This window comes from Humulus lupulus, chromosome 6 (assembly GCF_963169125.1).
Source record: "Humulus lupulus chromosome 6, drHumLupu1.1, whole genome shotgun sequence".
Classification (NCBI taxonomy): Eukaryota; Viridiplantae; Streptophyta; class Magnoliopsida; order Rosales; family Cannabaceae; genus Humulus; species Humulus lupulus.
In genome coordinates this window covers 109,538,132-109,551,994 of record NC_084798.1, presented here as the reverse complement: position 1 = coordinate 109,551,994, position 13,863 = coordinate 109,538,132, and the positions used below count along the sequence as shown (strand labels likewise).

General features: G+C 35.7%; 1 protein-coding gene across 4 annotated transcripts; it reads left to right on the top strand.

The window, feature by feature from the left end:
- The first annotated feature begins 361 nt into the window (after positions 1-361).
- Positions 362-11,354, top strand: LOC133782432 (uncharacterized). Of its 4 annotated transcripts, XM_062221737.1 has the most exons (5): positions 362-1,119; positions 2,244-2,312; positions 3,462-4,624; positions 10,387-10,455; positions 11,073-11,354. In XM_062221737.1, the coding sequence occupies exons 3-4, from the start codon at positions 3,472-3,474 to the stop codon at positions 10,452-10,454; spliced, it is 1,221 nt and encodes a 406-aa protein (XP_062077721.1). In that variant the 5' UTR covers positions 362-1,119; positions 2,244-2,312; positions 3,462-3,471; the 3' UTR covers position 10,455; positions 11,073-11,354. The 4 variants fall into 4 exon arrangements, 3 of the variants coding, with proteins under 3 accessions (XP_062077721.1, XP_062077722.1, XP_062077720.1); XM_062221738.1 differs by lacking the exon at positions 10,387-10,455 and having other exon boundaries at positions 11,073-11,353; XM_062221736.1 differs by lacking the exon at positions 11,073-11,354 and having other exon boundaries at positions 10,387-11,072.
- The last annotated feature ends 2,509 nt before the right edge of the window (positions 11,355-13,863 follow it).

Here is a 13,863-nt window from a genome sequence, read left to right as displayed (position 1 = left end):
GACTTCCAATGGAAATAAAATTCATGGTTTCTCATGTTTGAGTTTTTGTGGAATCACAACATGAGAATAATGTCAAGTGAATAAATAATGGCTCGGGTTAAGTTATTTTATTTATTTAAAAATTATAATAGTAATTATTATTACTATTATGAGCATAATAGTAATAATAATATGCTTGAAATTATTTTATCTTATTATGTGTAATTTTTGATTTACCATAATATTAAATATTAGAATTTGTGAAAAGACCATAATACCCTCAAGTATGGGATTGGTTCAAGGGGCATTTTAGAGACTTTATTTCTTCTGTTTTAACATGATTAAATATTCATAAAATTGATTAAATTTTTGAAATTTAACTGATAATATCAGTTGTGGAACTTAGTCAATTTATTTTATTTTTTTTTAAAGAAAATAAATAAATAAATTCCTTGAAAAGAGGATTTTACCACTTCAAACGCTAATTTATTTTTTTTAAAACCTATTTCCAAAACGTGTTACCATGATAATCTGATGAAGAAATCGTGGGAATATTGAGGGAATCAAAGGATTGAAGAGAGAGAGTGTTCTTATCGTTTTTTTTAAAGAGAAGAAATTTTTGAGTTCTTGCACTTGGGAAAAATCTGGGCAGTAAAGAGCATTGTAGAATCATTCTAGGGGAGGAAATAAACATTTTGAGTGTGAGAAATACATTTATAAAGCCTCGGATTGTGATTCACCATTTTTATCCAAGAAAATGCATATTCTTGGATAATTTTGGATTTAAGTGTGTTCAAGAGTGTATGGTGTGTGTGGGTGGTGATAAACAAGCTTAGGGGACTCCAATAATCGGTTTTGACGTGAAGAAATGGGCTGAAATGGTCTAGAGCAAGAAAAACTAATTTTGAGCTCCATTTTTGGCGGTACACCGGACTTGGAGAAGAAGACTTCGGAACAAGGGGTTACGGACATCTTTTTGGGCTGGGGTCTATTGATTTGAAGTTCTGGACATAAGGGGATCATTTTCCAAGCAAGAGAAGGATTGGAAAGCAGCAAAAGTCAGCCATAGAGTCGCCGTCGCCGGAGAAGAAGACAAAACCGGCGATATTTCCGGCGAACCCGATCTGGGTGTTTACTGAGGTGTTTTTTTTGGTTTTTCAATCTTAAAAATTAGTACATTAATTTTAGAGCATTTTCCAACTGGTTTCATATTTTTCTGATTTTTCTTTGAATTATTATGATTTATTGAAGTTTAAATAAAGATTAATTATGAAAAATATTTTTATTGTTCAGAAAAATATGATTTTATGTTTCAATGATATCTGTATGTTTTAGAATGACTTTGTACGTTTAGATTTAAGTTTTGATCGTATTTGATAATTTTCTTCAATTATTTACTTTTAAATGTGTGATTTAAGAAAATAAATGTGGAAAATTATTTAAAGTATTCTGAAAATTCTGAGAATTTTTGTATATGTTTAAAATGAGATTCTAAGGCTCTCTGTAATTTTATTTCGAATTTGTATCATTTATGAAATTTTCATGATTTATTTGGCTTATGTTATATTTTAAATATAAAAAAATATTAATGCTACTGTTCTGAACCTTAGATAATTTTTGTGTGTTACTGTAGGGTGTAGAAACCGATCTGTATAGTTAGATTCTATTTTTAATCAGTTATTAATTTTTCTTTAATTAATTAGTTTCTCTATAAATTAATTAAGAAAATTAGTTATTTTGCCCAGAAAATTCTAAAATAATTTTTATAAGTTTATTTTGGAATTTTAAACAGTTCTATATGTTAGTTTGATTTTTGGGCTTGGTTGTGTATTTATTTATATTATTTGGGTTTTATTTGAGAAATTGAGGAAAAATAATTTATAAATGTTAAAAATTATTTTTCTGGTCGTATATGAGAATTTGCTGATTATTTAGGGTTCTGGAAAAGTTATTTATTAAATTTTGTTGTCATATGATAATTTTTATAAAATTATTGAGTCTTTAATGTAATTATGATATTAAAGGGTATTTTGGTAATTTCACATAAAAAGTAATTATATGAATTCATGCGATATGTTAGAAACATCATTGTTTGTGTATGTGACATGATGGTTTGGACCTTTTGTGGAAAATTGTTTTAATTTACGTGTCATGCATGTTAAAATGGCATAGTTAAATTATTTCGATAATTAAGGTTTCGAAACAGGACCTTAACGCCTATTTTATTTTTTTCCTAAATTTTCGCTGTGTAATTGGACGTCTAGGAGCTAGTGGTCATCGAGGTGACGCAGCGAGTGGTTCGAGACACGTCAGCGGAAAACGCACTGTGTAAGGTAAGAAGAGTGGACATCTGCGCATAGGGTGTACGTTATGCGTACAACCTTGTTTTCTTATTTGTTAGTTATGTAATTATATTTGTGACCTGAATTGTTGCATTAGGTTGACTAGCATGAGGATAGTGCTAGAGATTTTAGTTAGTAGACATGCTAAGAGGATAGAGTAGGCGTGCTACTAGATTTTAGCTGCTTGTGTGAGTATAGCACTTGCAGGAATTATCTTGGGTGTGTATAACTCATGATAATAGGATGCCACCACGGAACTGCCGAGTGTGAGTACAGCGCAGGCAGGGCAATGATGTCTCGAGGGAACGGCCGAGTGTGAGTACAGCGCAGGCTAGACTAGTAGCCACCGTGGGAATGCCGAGTGTGAGTACAGCGCAGGCAAGGCAGATTACATTTCATGTCCGATCAACATGACTTGTTAGTATTTATGTGTGTGAGTGTAACTCACATTATGTTAGTGTGATATGGTGTTTATATATCACACGATGATTATTGTGCTTATGATGTTTATTTATGTTTAGTTGAAAGTTTATGTTTTCTGGTTTGGGGAGTTATGTCCTACATAGCTCTTCTTACTGGGCGTTAGCTCACGGGTACTCTGTGTGCAGGTAAAGGCAAAGCAAAGCAGTGAGTGGTGCGGGCTCGAGGCATGGACGAAACATGTTAGAGGCTGGGCTCCAGTTATTTTATGTTTTTAGAAATAAATGTTATGTTTTTAAATTTTCAGACTTGAATGGTTATTTTCCTTATGTTTTGTTATTAAACCTAGCGTCCAACATTTTTATTTTTAAATAATGAGATCTCATTGCTGCTTAAATTTTAAATACATATGTTCTCTTAGTGTCTTAAAGTATTTATTGTTTATTATTTTTAAATGGACTCCCTAAGTAACGTCTCGGGAAATCGGGGCGTTACAGTATGGTATCAGAGCAAAACGGTCCTAAAGAATCTGTGATAAGCCCTAACATGTAAAGTTCATCGCCAAGGACGAGCTCGACTCACTGTACTGTAAGCGGTTAAAGATTACTTAAGAATTTTTGCTTTTTGACTATGCACATTTATGTACTTAGTGTTCTCTTATAATGATCTCTTACCGCAATAATTCCTTTTCATTATAAGTTATTTACGTGTGTGGTTCAGGAAATTGAGAATGCTCCCTCGTAGATCAGTCAGAGTAGGACGTGGTCGAGGTAGGGGGAGAGCAGCAATGAATGCAGCACAGCCCGAACCGCCACAAGGATGGGAGGAACGTTTTGCGAGAATGGAAGAGACCATTCAAAGACAGAACGCAGAGATCAATCAACTGAGGCAGCAAGCTGGGCCACCTGTAAGGTCTGAAGCACCAATGGTTAGTCAGCCACCTGCCATCGTAAGGTTACCAGTTGCGGAGAATCGTATGGAGCCTTTGTTTGAAAGGTTTCGAAAGCAACACCCGCCAGTGTTTGAAGGCAGCATCGATCCTGTCCAGGCAGAGGAGTGGATCAGTGGGATGGAGAGGATCTTGAACATGATGGGAGTTCAAGGAAATGAACGAGTGGTGTGCGCATCTTTCATGCTGAGAAAAGATGCTCGGATTTGGTGGGAGGTAGTGGAGCAATCACGGGATGTTAACACTATGGATTGGGACGGATTCAAACAAGTGTTTAATGATAAATACTACAACTCAGCAGTGTTAGCAGCAAAAATGGATGAATTTACCAAGCTGACTCAAGGTAATCTCTCGGTGACAGAATATGCACAGAAGTTCGATCGGTTGGCGAAGTTTGCCAAGGATCTTGTACCTACTGACAAGGTACGAGCGGACCGGTTTGTGAGAGGTCTAAAACCAATGATAGCTCGGGATGTGGAGATTGTTTCTAGAGGTGCTTTCACCTATGCTGAAGTGGTGGAAATGGCTCTTACGGCTGAAAGAAGCGAAGAGAGAATCTGGAAAGATAATGTTGCTAGAAGAGATGCTAAGAAGAGTGGGGCAACCACCTCCACTGACAATAGGAAAAGGGTACAGGACCAGCCAAGCCAAGCCAGAAATGATAAACGGCCCAAGCCCAACAATGACAACCGTCCTGGTGGAAATGGTAGCAGAAACATTCCACCTTGCCCTAAGTGCACAAAACGCCATCTTGGTGAGTGCAGAGCTGGAGTTTGCTACAAATGTGGGAAGGAAGGTCATGTGAAGCGCAATTGTCCGACATGGGAACAATCTGGCAGTAAGGAAGAACAGAAGAAGGATGACAAGTACGTCCCAGCCAGAGTCTTCACCATCACCCAAGCTGAAGCTGAGGCAAGTCCTTCCGTCATAACAGGTCAGATCCCTATGGCCAATATCACATGTAAAGTTTTATTTGATTCTGGTGCATCACACTCTTTTATTTCTAGTAGAACTGTAAATGTTGTAAATGCACCTAGTGAAATATTTGATGTGGGGTTTGGGACTATGTTACCTTCTGGGGAAATTGTAATATCTAAAAATTGGGTTAAAGCTGTACCTTTATGGATAGGTGGGAGGGAATTGTATGTAGACTTGATTGTATTAGATTTGTATGATTTTGATCTAATTCTGGGGATGGATTTTCTTTCCAAATACGGTGCATCTATCGACTGCAAACGCAAGAAAGTGGTCTTTGCACCGGAAGGTGGAGATTCGTTTGAGTTCGAAGGCATAAGCAAGAAACCCAGAACTCCTATCATATCAGCGATGAAAGCTAGAGAAATGTTGCAACACGGATGTTTGGGGTATCTCGTGAACATGGTCAATGAAACCGAAGAGACAGAAAGGAGACCTGAAGAGACAAGAGTTGTAGCTGAGTTCCTCGATGTTTTTCCAGAAGAACTGCCAGGTTTACCTCCGCACAGGGAGATAGAATTTGTAATTGATCTGATGCCCGGGACAACGCCAGTATCTCGAGCACCATACAGAATGGCACCAGCAGAATTGAAAGAGCTCAAAACTCAATTGGAGGAATTACTAAAGTTGGGGTTCATCAGACCGAGCTATTCTCCTTGGGGCGCACCAGTGCTTTTTGTCAAGAAGAAAGACGGGTCTATGAGGATGTGTATTGATTATCGGGAGCTGAATAAGGTCACAATAAAGAACAGATATCCTTTGCCAAGAATCGATGATCTGTTTGACCAGCTTCAGGGGACCAAGGTGTTTTCAAAAATTGATCTTCGGTCGGGATACCATCAATTGAGGATCAAGAATGATGATATACCAAAGACAGCCTTCAGAACCAGGTACGGGCATTACGAATTTCTGGTGATGTCGTTTGGACTCACAAATGCCCCAGCAGCTTTTATGGACCTCATGAACAGGGTTTTCAAGGAGTACTTGGATCAGTTTGTCATTGTGTTCATAGATGATATATTGGTCTACTCCAAGACAGAAGAAGAACATGAGGTTCATTTACGTCTGACCTTGCAACGATTAAGACAACATCAGCTATATGCCAAATACAAGAAGTGTGAGTTCTGGTTATCCGAGGTTGGTTTTCTGGGTCATATTGTCACCGATGGAGGAGTGAAAGTAGATCCTGCAAAGATTGCTGCAGTGAAAGAATGGCCAAGACCAAAGAATGCCTCGGAAGTCAGAAGTTTTCTGGGTTTGGCGGGCTATTATAGGAGGTTTGTCGAAGGGTTTTCAAAGATAGCCGCACCGATGACAGAATTGACAAGAAAGAATCTGAAGTTCAATTGGTCAGATAAATGCGAGCAGAGCTTCCAGGAATTGAAGAGTCGGCTTATATCAGCACCTGTACTCAGCTTACCCTCAGAGGACGGGCAGTTCGTGGTTTACTGTGATGCATCAAAACAAGGGTTGGGATGTGTACTGATGCAGTCTGGTAAGGTGATAGCCTATGCCTCTAGGCAACTGAAAGATTATGAGCAGAGGTATCCGACACACGACCTGGAATTAGCAGCGGTTGTCTTTGCACTGAAGATTTGGCGTCACTATCTCTATGGGGTGAAATGTGAGATTTACACCGATCACAAGAGCCTCAAATACTTCTTCACCCAGAAGGAGTTAAATATGAGACAGAGGAGATGGTTGGAGTTAGTCAAGGATTATGACTGCGACATACTATACCACCCTGGTAAAGCCAATGTTGTGGCGGATGCACTTAGTCGCAGAGGGCCGGGAATGGTTTCTTATTTACAAGGAGTATCAAGGAAGATCCTAGAAGACATGGAACGCGCTGGTATAGAACTGATCACAGGAAAACTTGCAAAGGTTACACTTCAGTCCACCTTGTTAGAAAGGATCAGGGAAGGACAAAATGCAGACAAGAAGTTAAGTGACCTAAAGCAAGAGATGCAGGATGGGAATGCCAAGGATTTCACTATGTCAGATACTGGACTAATCAGATTCAAGGGGCGTATTTGTGTGCCAAACAATGATGAGCTGAGGAAAGAGATTCTGGCAGAAGCTCATACTACCCCATATTCAGTTCATCCCGGGACCACTAAGATGTACCATGACCTTAAGGTATTGTATTGGTGGCCGGGAATGAAAAAGGATGTAGTGGAATATGTGGCAAAATGCTTAACCTGTCAACAGGTTAAGGCAGAACATCAAAGACCAGCGGGGCTATTGCAACCGTTGAATATTCCTGAATGGAAATGGGATGAGATATCTATGGATTTTGTGACGGGGTTACCTAGGACCACAAAACAGCACGATGCAATTTGGGTAATTGTGGATAGGTATACTAAGTCAGCTCACTTCCTACCAGTGCGCATGACTTATTCTATGGATCAGTTCGCCGAGTTGTACATGAATGAGATAGTACGGCTACATGGGACACCGTACTCTATTGTGTGTGATCGGGATGCTCGGTTTACATCATCATTCTGGGAGAGTTTGCAAAGAGCGATGGGAACTCGGTTGAAGTTCAGTACAGCTTATCACCCAGAAACGGATGGTCAAACTGAGAGAACAAATCAAATCTTAGAAGATATGCTCAGAGCGTGTGTCATTGACTTTCAGGGATCCTGGAGTAGATACTTGCCACTAATTGAGTTTTCGTACAACAACAGCTACCAATCTACCATCGGGGTAGCACCATATGAAATGTTGTATGGAAGAAAGTGTAGGTCCCCACTTCACTGGGATGAACTAGGAGAGAGAAAACTACTTGGACCCGATGCAGTGCAACACACCAATGAGGCTATTCAGAAAATCAGGGCTAGAATGGTCACAGCTCAGAGTAGACAGAAGTCTTATGCAGACCTAAAGCGCAAGCATGTTGAGTTTGAAGTTGGTGATCATGTATTTCTTCGTGTGACTCCAAGGAAAGGAATCTCGGTGAAGAGGTTTGGCAAGAGGGGAAAGCTAAGTCCCAGATATGTCGGACCTTTTGAGATTTTGGATAGAGTGGGCAATGTGGCTTACAGGGTAGCTTTACCACCATCATTGTCCGGGGTGCACAATGTATTTCATGTGTCACAACTTCGAAAATATGTATCCGACCCATCGCATGTGCTGAGCTACGAGACCTTGGGTTTGCAGGAGGATTTGTCATTCGATGAGCGTCCAGTGAAAATACTCGATCGAAAGGACAAAGTTCTAAGGAATAAGACCATTTCCTTTGTAAAGGTATTGTGGAGGAACAGTGTTGTTCAGGAGGCAACCTGGGAATTAGAGTCTGATATGCTGCAGCAGTATCCCGAGTTGTTTGAATAAAATTTCGGGACGAAATTTCTTTTCAGGGGGGGATAATTGTAATATCCGTTTTCCCGGAAGGGCAATTTCGTAATTTTCCCATTGTGTGCATCCTTGTCATTTTTTTTTTTTCTTTTCCTTTGATGGATTATTGGATATGTATGACTTCCAATGGAAATAAAATTCATGGTTTCTCATGTTTGAGTTTTTGTGGAATCACAACATGAGAATAATGTCAAGTGAATAAATAATGGCTCGGGTTAAGTTATTTTATTTATTTAAAAATTATAATAGTAATTATTATTACTATTATGAGCATAATAGTAATAATAATATGCTTGAAATTATTTTATCTTATTATGTGTAATTTTTGATTTACCATAATATTAAATATTAGAATTTGTGAAAAGACCATAATACCCTCAAGTATGGGATTGGTTCAAGGGGCATTTTAGAGACTTTATTTCTTCTGTTTTAACATGATTAAATATTCATAAAATTGATTAAATTTTTGAAATTTAACTGATAATATCAGTTGTGGAACTTAGTCAATTTATTTTATTTTTTTTTAAAGAAAATAAATAAATAAATTCCTTGAAAAGAGGATTTTACCACTTCAAACGCTAATTTATTTTTTTTAAAACCTATTTCCAAAACGTGTTACCATGATAATCTGATGAAGAAATCGTGGGAATATTGAGGGAATCAAAGGATTGAAGAGAGAGAGTGTTCTTATCGTTTTTTTTAAAGAGAAGAAATTTTTGAGTTCTTGCACTTGGGAAAAATCTGGGCAGTAAAGAGCATTGTAGAATCATTCTAGGGGAGGAAATAAACATTTTGAGTGTGAGAAATACATTTATAAAGCCTCGGATTGTGATTCACCATTTTTATCCAAGAAAATGCATATTCTTGGATAATTTTGGATTTAAGTGTGTTCAAGAGTGTATGGTGTGTGTGGGTGGTGATAAACAAGCTTAGGGGACTCCAATAATCGGTTTTGACGTGAAGAAATGGGCTGAAATGGTCTAGAGCAAGAAAAACTAATTTTGAGCTCCATTTTTGGCGGTACACCGGACTTGGAGAAGAAGACTTCGGAACAAGGGGTTACGGACATCTTTTTGGGCTGGGGTCTATTGATTTGAAGTTCTGGACATAAGGGGATCATTTTCCAAGCAAGAGAAGGATTGGAAAGCAGCAAAAGTCAGCCATAGAGTCGCCGTCGCCGGAGAAGAAGACAAAACCGGCGATATTTCCGGCGAACCCGATCTGGGTGTTTACTGAGGTGTTTTTTTTGGTTTTTCAATCTTAAAAATTAGTACATTAATTTTAGAGCATTTTCCAACTGGTTTCATATTTTTCTGATTTTTCTTTGAATTATTATGATTTATTGAAGTTTAAATAAAGATTAATTATGAAAAATATTTTTATTGTTCAGAAAAATATGATTTTATGTTTCAATGATATCTGTATGTTTTAGAATGACTTTGTACGTTTAGATTTAAGTTTTGATCGTATTTGATAATTTTCTTCAATTATTTACTTTTAAATGTGTGATTTAAGAAAATAAATGTGGAAAATTATTTAAAGTATTCTGAAAATTCTGAGAATTTTTGTATATGTTTAAAATGAGATTCTAAGGCTCTCTGTAATTTTATTTCGAATTTGTATCATTTATGAAATTTTCATGATTTATTTGGCTTATGTTATATTTTAAATATAAAAAAATATTAATGCTACTGTTCTGAACCTTAGATAATTTTTGTGTGTTACTGTAGGGTGTAGAAACCGATCTGTATAGTTAGATTCTATTTTTAATCAGTTATTAATTTTTCTTTAATTAATTAGTTTCTCTATAAATTAATTAAGAAAATTAGTTATTTTGCCCAGAAAATTCTAAAATAATTTTTATAAGTTTATTTTGGAATTTTAAACAGTTCTGTATGTTAGTTTGATTTTTGGGCTTGGTTGTGTATTTATTTATATTATTTGGGTTTTATTTGAGAAATTGAGGAAAAATAATTTATAAATGTTAAAAATTATTTTTCTGGTCGTATATGAGAATTTGCTGATTATTTAGGGTTCTGGAAAAGTTATTTATTAAATTTTGTTGTCATATGATAATTTTTATAAAATTATTGAGTCTTTAATGTAATTATGATATTAAAGGGTATTTTGGTAATTTCACATAAAAAGTAATTATATGAATTCATGCGATATGTTAGAAACATCATTGTTTGTGTATGTGACATGATGGTTTGGACCTTTTGTGGAAAATTGTTTTAATTTACGTGTCATGCATGTTAAAATGGCATAGTTAAATTATTTCGATAATTAAGGTTTCGAAACAGGACCTTAACGCCTATTTTATTTTTTTCCTAAATTTTCGCTGTGTAATTGGACGTCTAGGAGCTAGTGGTCATCGAGGTGACGCAGCGAGTGGTTCGAGACACGTCAGCGGAAAACGCACTGTGTAAGGTAAGAAGAGTGGACATCTGCGCATAGGGTGTACGTTATGCGTACAACCTTGTTTTCTTATTTGTTAGTTATGTAATTATATTTGTGACCTGAATTGTTGCATTAGGTTGACTAGCATGAGGATAGTGCTAGAGATTTTAGTTAGTAGACATGCTAAGAGGATAGAGTAGGCGTGCTACTAGATTTTAGCTGCTTGTGTGAGTATAGCACTTGCAGGAATTATCTTGGGTGTGTATAACTCATGATAATAGGATGCCACCACGGAACTGCCGAGTGTGAGTACAGCGCAGGCAGGGCAACGATGTCTCGAGGGAACGGCCGAGTGTGAGTACAGCGCAGGCTAGACTAGTAGCCACCGTGGGAATGCCGAGTGTGAGTACAGCGCAGGCAAGGCAGATTACATTTCATGTCCGATCAACATGACTTGTTAGTATTTATGTGTGTGAGTGTAACTCACATTATGTTAGTGTGATATGGTGTTTATATATCACACGATGATTATTGTGCTTATGATGTTTATTTATGTTTAGTTGAAAGTTTATGTTTTCTGGTTTGGGGAGTTATGTCCTACATAGCTCTTCTTACTGGGCGTTAGCTCACGGGTACTCTGTGTGCAGGTAAAGGCAAAGCAAAGCAGTGAGTGGTGCGGGCTCGAGGCATGGACGAAACATGTTAGAGGCTGGGCTCCAGTTATTTTATGTTTTTAGAAATAAATGTTATGTTTTTAAATTTTCAGACTTGAATGGTTATTTTCCTTATGTTTTGTTATTAAACCTAGCGTCCAACATTTTTATTTTTAAATAATGAGATCTCATTGCTGCTTAAATTTTAAATACATATGTTCTCTTAGTGTCTTAAAGTATTTATTGTTTATTATTTTTAAATGGACTCCCTAAGTAACGTCTCGGGAAATCGGGGCGTTACAATTCCTTTATGTAGCAGAATATTATCAAGAGATTAAACAAGATCAGCAACACAGTCTTCCTAACCAAGCCTTTGATCAACCTAGAACTAATGTGGGCTGGTTCTCAACACATGAGATAGAGATCTAGAAGAGAAGAAGAGATAGTGGCTAAGAAAGGATTAGACTGTTTAGATATCATATTCCTTATATAGGCAACTTATTGGGCTTTATTTAAATTTAAATTAATTAAAAATAATAAACAAAAATAAAAACCTTGGGCTGCCATAAATGGACTTGGGCCCAATCTCTTTGTTTTTAATTTAAATCCCAATTGGGCCTAAATTCAAAAAATTTATTTATTTTTTTAAATTAATTAATTAATTAAATCCTTATTCAAATTAACTAATTATAATTTGAAACTTGATTTAATATTATTTATTTATTTTCACACCAATTTATCAATATTAATAAATTTACCCAAAAATTCTCTTTTTTTCTCTAAATCTCATATCTTTGTAAATTTTCCAAAAATTGACCTAGTCAACTTTAAAAATCCTAATTGATAATTAAATCAATTAATTGAGACATTCTAGATGATTTACTCAAAGGTGATGCGGGGACCATGGATCCATGAAATCAAGCTCCAATAAGTTACTGTGAATTTATTTACGAATAATTTCACTACCTTATTAATTCCTCGTGACTCCACTATAGACTCGGAATTGAACTCTTGAATTCATAGAATGTATTTTCAAAACCATAAATGCGTTATCTATTGTTATAACCATTACAGCCAGTCAATCCTCTATCGATGACTTACTAACGAGATGGGTGCAAATTACCGTTTTACCCCTCATCAGTATTTTATCCTTAACTCCCACTAAGTTCCTTATAAATGATATTTCTGTGAACTTAATCACAGAAATGATATCTCAATCATTTAACCTTTTGAACAAAGCAATTAAGGAAATCATCTTTTTACTTCTCATACAGAAGTTATAGATTTCATATCTATGACTAATACTCCCACTCAATTACACTACTAAATCTCCAAGATGTAAGTATGGGCTAGACCGTAGGGTAAGCTGGTAACAAACAAGTCAAAAGATTTAAATAATATATTAGCAGAATATTATCACCCAGAATTAAGATTGACTTAACATATGGTCAACGTTGTGACATTGATTTAATTCGATAACAACGATACTTATTTATCAATCAATAATCAATGTCGGTCCTAGTCCGATATAACTAAATACATCCGATCTTATCTACTTGGTCGATGCCTTGGACAAGACATCACACCCCGAATGTGTAAGTAGATCATATCGTAGATTGCCTAATCAGTGAAAATCCAATGCACTGATCTAATCTTAGGACTCGTTCTTTTGAACATATAATTACAACTATAATCCACTGTGACCTAGTCACTATAATTGTAACTATCCATATGTTCGAGATTTTATAAATGTTTGTATTATTTCAATAATCATGTAATAAGACAAGCAAGCAACACAGTTGTCAAACTAAATGATTTCTACTACTTACATTGATAATATGAAATCGTGCTACATATCCGACATGGTTTTATAAGGGCATAAAACCCAACAGTTTTTAGGTTCTCATAAGCATGGTTGTGTTGAAAGTTGTTTGTCGATGATAAAACTTCTGATTGAGATGAGACTACTTCTAGGAAATTGATGAATTCTACATGAATCGTGTGCTTAACTCTTATGTGGTTGTTACTTAAGCTTGATCTTTGATTTTTAAACATAATGTGTGTACAATTAGATTTACCTTTTCACTATTGTTTGGAGATATTTATGCATGCTATTATCTATATATATAGTCTCGACCACTCTAGAAATCATTGATTAATTGTTTGAGGTGAAATTCTAAGTACACATGATTAGGAAGATGATTAAGGCATGTTCTTTGGAACGTTTGACAATTTCAAGCTTAGCAATGAAATTTAATACCCTAGTTTCCCATTTTAGAGCCATAATTACTATTTTTTTTTCTTTTATAAATCCAATATCTAAAACTTTTTAGCTTGAAAATTTTATCTCTTTTTGTGACCCATTACACCATAGTTTTATATGAATGTTTGATTTTGTGGGTTGGATTATGTATTGTAAGAAGGGGACAATTTGTATTGGTTTGTTGGATTGTAATGTGAATGTATATGATATAATATTTCTCCCAATGAAGTTGAGAAAGAGGAAAAAAATTATGCATTGAAAGAAACAAGAGAAGAAAAGTTTGCAAAAGTATAAGTGTGGGGGAAATAGTATGATCGATGTGAAAAGAAAAAAAAAGGTAAGGTTATGTATTTTATTGAATTGTAAGAGAAATTTGGTGAAAAATCTAGAGAATAGACAAAAATATAGGCTATGGTGTGATTTAAGCTTAAATATTCATTTTTCATCTACCTTTAACCTTAGCATTACATTACAAGCTTTTAAATACATTTTGATTCTTGATTATGTGTGCTTACATTAGTG